The sequence below is a fragment of the Epinephelus moara genome, chromosome 19, assembly GCF_006386435.1.
Source record: "Epinephelus moara isolate mb chromosome 19, YSFRI_EMoa_1.0, whole genome shotgun sequence".
In the NCBI taxonomy this organism is placed as follows: Eukaryota; Metazoa; Chordata; class Actinopteri; order Perciformes; family Serranidae; genus Epinephelus; species Epinephelus moara.
Genome location: NC_065524.1, coordinates 33404070 through 33412104, shown reverse-complemented (window position 1 = coordinate 33412104; position 8035 = coordinate 33404070). Strand labels below are relative to the sequence as shown.

Here is an 8035-nt window from a genome sequence, read left to right as displayed (position 1 = left end):
TGAATATAAAGATATAGATATATACATTCATGTTCCGTTGGCCGCCATAGTTCTCCTCCACACTTGGAACAAGCTTCACTTCTGTAACCTCACTGCTAGATGCCACTAAATCCTACGCACTAGACCAGGGGTGTCAAACTCATTTTAGTTCATGGGCTGCACACAGCCCAGTTTGATCTCAAGTGGGCCGGACCAGTGAAACCATTACATAATAACCTATAAATACCAATCCCTTCAAATGTTTCCCTTTTTTTAAGAGTAAAGAAGTTCACTCTGAAAACGTTCATCCATGTACAAAACAAATGATGACCGGCCCACAATGTCCTCAGAAAATTATGTGTCAGTCAGTCGACTACTCACTTTTATTATGTGATTATTTCACAATTTTCCACTGAAGTGGAAGCTATTGAAGACGCAGGTTGCATCATCCCCTGCTTTACAAACCATTTACAGTCTAACTATTTTGTCAGTGCCTCAGCAGCAGGGCTCCACCTATATTATTTTAGATAGGTGTACTTTTAGATAGAAGTCTGACACAGATTCTTTTGTACTGAAGCTGCTGGTTGACAATGTTAAATATGACCACAGTAAGTATTCATTGTTATTTAGATGTCTCCTGAAACCTCTCAGACTTCACATGTGCATCAACATGAGGTGTGTAAAGTCATCTCGACGGCTGGATTGGACCCTTTGGTGGGCCAGTTGTTGCCAGTTTGGTGAGGCTGGCTTGCACAGAGCCCGTAACTCAACCCCATCCAACAACTGAGCTGGAACACCAACTGCAATCCAGGCCTTATCACCCATCCTTTACTAGAGGAGTGGATGCTGTTATCGCAGCAGATTGGTGCCAATTGTTTTGGAACGAGATGTTTAAGTCACATTTGAGTGTAATGTTCAGGTGTCGACATACTGTTGAAGTAACATTTGCAAAGTCTGTCGTACTCAATAAAAGCTCAATAGCACAACATGCGTCTGCATCTGAGAGGAACTGCTGCTGAATAAATGTGACCACAAACTCTGATGTTCTGATGATCGCTCCATAGTTAAGTCATTTATTAGCCAGTTTTATGATTGCGCTGACATTGCCTGTCACTCCTGGACATGTGTATGAACATTCAAATGGCTTTGTGTGTTTGTCACAAGCATTAAGACTTGGTCACCCTTTTAATCCATCATGGTTCCTCTGTTTGTCCTTCAGAATTTGAAGCAGAGCAGGAATGACCAATACAACAGCGTTAACACTTTGCTGAAACAAGTGACAAGAAGTTTCCATTCCATCAAAATCCATGTGTCTGAGATCCAAACTCACGAGCCCTCCTGGTTGTTTTCTCCCAGCAGCTCCACAAGCGTCTCCTGGTTGGAGAACTCCTGTAGCGAGGAGTTCATCTCGTCCAGCAGATCCTCTCCCAACAGGAAGCTCTTGATGTCATGCACCGTCATGCTGATACGGTGGTCTGTTATACGGTCCTGGGCAAAGTTGTAGGTTCGAATCTTCTCTGATCTGCCTTTGGTGCCAATCTGGAAGAGGAGAAAGAAGAGAAGGAAGTGGATAAAGTTTGGATCCTGTTAATTATGTAAAAATGCATGCATCCTTTTGGCCCTGCTGCCTTTATTTCGCTTTTTTTTTCATTCTTTCCACCTCTTTTTAGTAAACAATATAAAAATCACTTGAACATTCAAACGTGAGGCTTTTTATTACCAATTTTATATCACACCCTGATGTCTCCACCTGTAGATTGCTGTTTACTTTATTGTACTGTATTATTACTGTGTCCCACCTGTATTTTACGTTGTTGGTAGCGTTTGCTGGTCTCCTCCTCGAGCTTCATGCTGTACAGTTTTGCTCTCAGAGCCTTCATGGCTTTCTCCTTGTTCTTTATTTGGGAACGTTCCTGCTGGCACTCTGCAACCACGCCTACAAAGAGCAAACAAGTATTACAATAAATGGAATAAAATTAAATTAAATTAAATTAAATTAAATTAAATTAAATTAAATTAAATTAAATTAAAAAAATAAAAATCATTATTGAAGTACTTTTCTCATGTGAGCCACTGAGTTCTTCTCATTTCATAACTGTTCTTCAGAGAAAGACCAACCCATGCAGACAGACAGCACTAAAACTTTGATTGTTACACATATGACATTGAACCTCATGTTGTGAAGAAATAACAGTCATATTAAACATAACGAAACAACACCTCTGACATTTTTATCTCTTTGCTCAAGGTGAACTGACTCAACTACAGGCGACATGAAGCATGGAGTAAAGTTCAGACATGTTTTCTGATCACTGTCTGGAGTTCTATGTCAATATGAAAACGTCCTGCCTTTATTTCCTACGTATATAAATGCAAAAATGTTACTGTTCCAATCCCCATACTGCCATACTTTATAGTATGCCAGAAATATATTTAATATGTCCCAATACATAGTATGTCAAAACCACTACGCCAAAAATACCAGGATGCTCTACTACATCTGGTCCAATTTTTCAGTATACAAGCCAGCATGCTTTTGTGGCTATTTTGACCCACAATCCTCTGCGCAGTGAACGATACATCACATCGACTGAGCAGCAGAAAGATGACAGCTAGAAAGCTCGGTGACAGGTGATTGACAACTTGTTAAAATCTGTCAGAAGCCGCAATGACAGATGACAGCGCACTCAAGTGACTGATGAAGAGTCGAAGAGTAACAATAGGAATATTAATTATTTAACTGAGCAAAATAATCATAAATATAACCAATTACAAAAGGATATAGACTAAGTATTAAATAACTATGACAGAAAAAAGCCTCTGTAATTTTACTATCATGAATATAATATGTTAGAATCTACAGTGTATGCAGAGAAATTTAAAATAAGAAATCCCAATTTCAAAATGGCTTGGCCTCGGCTCTTTGTTGTGTTAAACAGTCGGTCATTTCACACTAAGTACATTTATTAACAGCACTTTGGTGTCAGTGGATAGATTAGGGACCATTTGTACAATCTGTCATTTTTTTGTCAAGCTTTATAATCTATATATGAAGTAGAAGTAAAGCCAGCAAAAGCTAAAAATGTTTTCCAACTTTGGCACTGACTGGGAGTGGACTATCAACCCCCGACTGTTCATGTCCCACTCTTTAACAAACTAAACTGTACAGTATGTATTATATTTTACAACACCACAGTTTTTACCTGTCGGCAGATGGACTATTCTGACTGCACTGTCTGTGGTGTTCACGTGTTGACCTCCAGCTCCACTCGCTCTCTTGGTTTCTATTTTCAGGTCCTTTGGGTTTAGTGTGAAAGAGATCTGAAAGGAACACAGACACTCGTAATTTACTCACATCTCCATTAAGAGCAGAAGAACAAACCTGCTCTGACACATATACACCTCTTTAATAATGCCTGAGACAAGGTATTTGGCTATACTTGTCATCTGCTTTTATGCCTGGTGCTTTGGGTCTCGAAAAGCCCTTCAAAATGAATGTATTATTATTACATGTCCTACCTAACACAGGCACAAAAATTAGAGCAATTGAGGAAAAGCTTCACTACGTCACATCGAAATAAAAGACTTTTGTTTCATATTTTTACAGTGTGTTTCTATTATGTTCATATTTAACACAGATTAAGCAATAAATGGCAAAACAAAAAAACTGAAACAGGCTACTCTCCAGGTGTTTTTTAATGTAATGCTTTCTGTAGGTAATCTGGGTTGCGTACCTCAGTGGGTTGGGGCAGCACAGCCACAGTCATGGTGCTGGTGTGCATTCTGCCCTGTTTCTCAGTCTTGGGAACCCTCTGAACTCGATGGACTCCGGCCTCAAACTTCATCCTCTTGTAGCTCTGAGGGCCGCTGACGCTGGCCGAGGCGTGACGCAGTCCACCTGGTCAAAGGTGAGCAATAAGTACAAATGCTAAAATGTTACTGTCAACTGGTGGCAATGACATGTAGTTATATGTGTTTAGTTTATTGTCAGAATCAGAATCAGAAATACTTCATTGATCCTCGAGAGGAAATTATGATTCGTGACAGCTGCTCCGATGTAAAGAGAAGTAAGAATACGAGTATGAAATAAAATTGTGTAAATATAAAGCAATAAAATAAAATGTGCATCATGCTACCATGTTTGACACTAGTACTTAAGATATAAAAATTCAAATATCAAAATAAAATATAAAAAAATATAAATATCGTCACTGTGCTTAGGCTGTAAGTGTGAAAATTTTACTACAACATATACATCAGTAGAATAAAACAACAACAGAATTAGAGTCAACAGAAGAAATATGTTCAGTTATGTGCACTGCATGTTGAATTAATATACATTCAAGAGGTGAAAAATATTACACAGTTGAATAATTGCACAGAATATTGCGGCAGTTGAAGTATTGCACCCAATAGATGATGGATAATTGTAAATTACTTAATATAATCTATAATTGGAAAGTTCATATGAAAGAGCAGGGCTTTAATGGTGTCTATTTAAGTGTCTGTTTTCTGTCAGTATTTTAGGGCATCCATCAGTGGCCACTCTGTCTGTTGCAGTGTAAGGGCTCCCCCTTGTGTTTCTATTCAGCTCCTACAACTGGTTATGGTGTAAAGAAATAGGGAGTTGCTTTTTTTGTTAGCTCTATCAAATTATCATCACATTCCCACTTTCAGTTCTGAGTTAAAACACAAAAATATGTGATGGCCACTACACCTCACCATCCTAAATAAAGAAACAACAGATGACATCTGATTCACCCTGTGATATTTCTGACATGCTCAAAACACCAGAAAAACCAGACTAGGAAATTCATAAGACAGACTGTTCATACACAGCCCTGGCTCTGTAGATGGAAAACAAAGTGTGAAGTGGGTCAGACCGATCCTCAGAGTACTCCTCCAGCCAATCAGCAAAATGGGGCGTTAACACTCATACACAGAGCCAGGGAGAGGCCATGGATATATAAAGAGAAAGACAGTAGGAGCAAAAGGGAGGCTGATGGGAGCACTGACAGAAGTGGTTTATTTGTTTTGGTGTTGTGTATAAAGATCAACAATCTTTCTCTGGAATCACTGACTCCACCTTGAAAGTGTTTACATGACAGTTGCATGAATAGAACTGTCTCACACAGTCAGTTTGCCTGAAGCAAAGGAAAGCCACACATTGAGCCAGTTTTAAGGTTTTAGGATATGAACGACTAGGACAACCTTTATAGATACATTGGAGGGGACAACTGAAATGTGTTTGCTTTAGGTGACCATTTCTTAAAGTGATATTCACAGTGTCTACTGACCTATTTCGCTGGTCGTGTGCTCCAAGATGTCAAAGGACCAGCCGCGGTGGTGAGCGTAGCCCTGGTACATGTCGAACACCTTCAGAGGAGAGGAGACAAGTTGGCGTGTAAACATATGTTGAAATAAATATTGATAAATAAAAAATAAAATGAATAAATAAAATTAAAAAAGAGAAATAAATAACAAAATAAAATATAAAAAATAAATAATAAATATTTAACTGATGTAAAATCCCATGGCGTTTCTGTGAGCAAAGGTATAACTAAGACTTAAAAATACACTTTTCTAGTTTGTTTGTACCAAGTTTTAATTTGTATCTAACTTATTATGAAAAATATTTTTTGTTCTCTCTAAATAAATAATATGGAACTTTCTTGTTCAGGTATTGATGTAAGTTAATGAACTCAACAAAAACTGTTTGAATAATAAATGTAAACCTTTTTCACATCAGACATTTTGACTTGTCATAGTAGGAAAAGCACATTAACAATGGCTCCATTAAGTGTCCCAGTGAGCCAGCTCGTAAAATGTCAGGCCTCCCCTAGGTGGAATGCAGTTACCATTAAACGTATACATACAGCTGTGCTTTTCCTACTATGACACGTCAAAATGTCTGCCATGGAAAAGGTCTATCATAAGGAAGTGCTTTCAGACCTCATCCGTAAACAGCATGGCCTCCTGACCCCCGACACCAGCTGTAACCTCCAGGACGAGGTCGCTCAGATCTGCCTCCTCCTCAGGGATCAGCAGATCCAGGATCTGATTGGTGAAGCAGAAAGGTAAACAACACAAATGTGACGTGTGAAGAACTGAATATCTGAAAATGGCAACAAGTTCATGGATGGAAATTTGGTTTTACCTTTTGTCGGAGATCTTGAATATCTTGCAAACATCCTTCCCTTTCCAGCTCAGCCAGTTCTCGCAGGGCTGGATCTTCATCTTTGAGAGAAGAAAAAACATACACACACACACACATGGAATTGTGCCTTCGTACTTAGAGATTTTACACCACTTATCTTCAGTCAAACTACATCTTGTATTTGCAGTCTCACCGTTCAGGAGCGTCTCCGTCTCCGCCATCTCTTTTTGTTTGGTGTCCAGCTCTCTGATGCTCTGGATGAGAGGAGCCAGCAGGGACACTTTGGTCCTCTTCTCCCTCAGTTCGTCCTCACTGCACTGCTCCTCTGCCACACTGTTGTTGGCCACTCTCAAACATTCACTGTACTCTGTCTCCATCTTCTTCAGGTGTTCCTGCAGAGACCTCTTGGCAAACAGCTCATCCAGCGACAGCAGCTTGGCCACCATCAAAGGTGTACTGGTGTGAAGAGATCTTGTTCTGCCACAGTGATTACTGTTCATGTGTTCATGAAATTTGACAGTTTGTCTGATGACATTTGGTGACTTTTGAAAACGAGGTAACCACAGGCTAAAGACAGACTCCCTTTCTCTCCAAAGAAGGTTTACAGCTCTTCTGTAAGCCATTGTGTGAGCAGATTTGTCAGGAAGATTCACTGTGTGGCGGAACAAACAAATCCAGATATAACTTGGCTGTGGCACATGATCTTCTCTAATCCTGACGAAACATCCTGCCAAATCCCATGATGATTTTATACGTTTTTATGTCCAACAAACTTCTGTGCGCGTACAACTGTTATTTCAAGATATAATCTGTATCCAATGAAGGCATTCTTGAAATCGGCGTGTATATTATGACAAGCAGTGCTTCATTTGATGATTTTTTCTTGTTTTAATAGGTTCAAGTCGCCATCAATAGCAGTCATTTAAGTGCGGTATTTCTACCAAAACTCAAACTAAACATTTAATTTGGAATTTTATAAGCTATAGTGCAGATTAAAGGCTGGATTTCAACCTTCAAAACAAAATAAGAGCGTTATAGAAAGGCAACAACTCACTGAGAGTTTCCAGCTGGCTGATATGTGATCCTTAAATCAAATAACAAACGGTTGAATGCCTCCGTTACGTTTATCCTATTATTGGAAACATAGATGTGAATATAACGAAACTATTTTCACTCATAAATTGTCTAAAGACTGTATAGTAGCTAACTGTCAATGTTTGTTATAAAAATATAGCTCCTTTACCACCTTGTAGAGGGGCGCAGACATATTGAATGTGGTGCGCATGCGCAGTGGGTAAGATTTCTTCTTCCTCCCTTTTTTTGAGTTTTAAAGGCGGTTGTCGAACCAGCTTTTAGGTGCATTACCGCCATCTACTGGACTAGATTATAGAGCAGTAGATTGACCGGAATAATAAAATAAAATAAAATAAAATAAAATAAAATAAAATAAAATAAAATAAAATAAAATAAAATAAAACTCTCTACTATTCTTGTTACTCTTAAATAATCAAATAGCAGCTTACATAGGTTCCTTGATGTCTTTCCAAGTAGTTTCCCTAATGTAATACTGTGCCTTTCTTCAGTTAGTCCAGTTATTAACTCCCTCCTTTCGTCTTACCTGTTGCAATCTATTAGTACATGTTTAACTGTTTCCAAATTATTACAGTGAGAACATAGTCTCGTAGGATGCTTCTCTATTATATGGAGAGTGCCATTTAATCCAGTATGTCCTATCCTCAGATGTGTAATGACCATCTCTTCCCTTGGGCTCCCACTCTGTAATGTACCAACACCTACATGTGTTTGAATACTGTAAAGATGTCTTCCTGTGTCACTGATGTCCCAATATTCCTGCCAGGTTTTGTGCATAATAGTCATTTATGATAGTTTTAACCTCTG

General features: G+C 38.8%; 1 protein-coding gene across 1 annotated transcript; it reads right to left on the bottom strand.

Moving 5' to 3' along the window:
- Nucleotides 1-1025: 1025 nt before the first annotated feature.
- Nucleotides 1026-7406, bottom strand: mtrf1l (mitochondrial translational release factor 1-like). Its single transcript, XM_050070910.1, has 8 exons — nt 6330-7406; nt 6137-6216; nt 5932-6036; nt 5277-5355; nt 3714-3877; nt 3183-3300; nt 1779-1915; nt 1026-1518 (listed from the first exon to the last, which is right to left on the bottom strand). Exons 1-8 carry the CDS (start codon nt 6757-6759, stop codon nt 1306-1308), a joined length of 1326 nt encoding a protein of 441 aa, XP_049926867.1. The 5' UTR covers nt 6760-7406; the 3' UTR covers nt 1026-1305.
- Nucleotides 7407-8035: the final 629 nt, after the last annotated feature.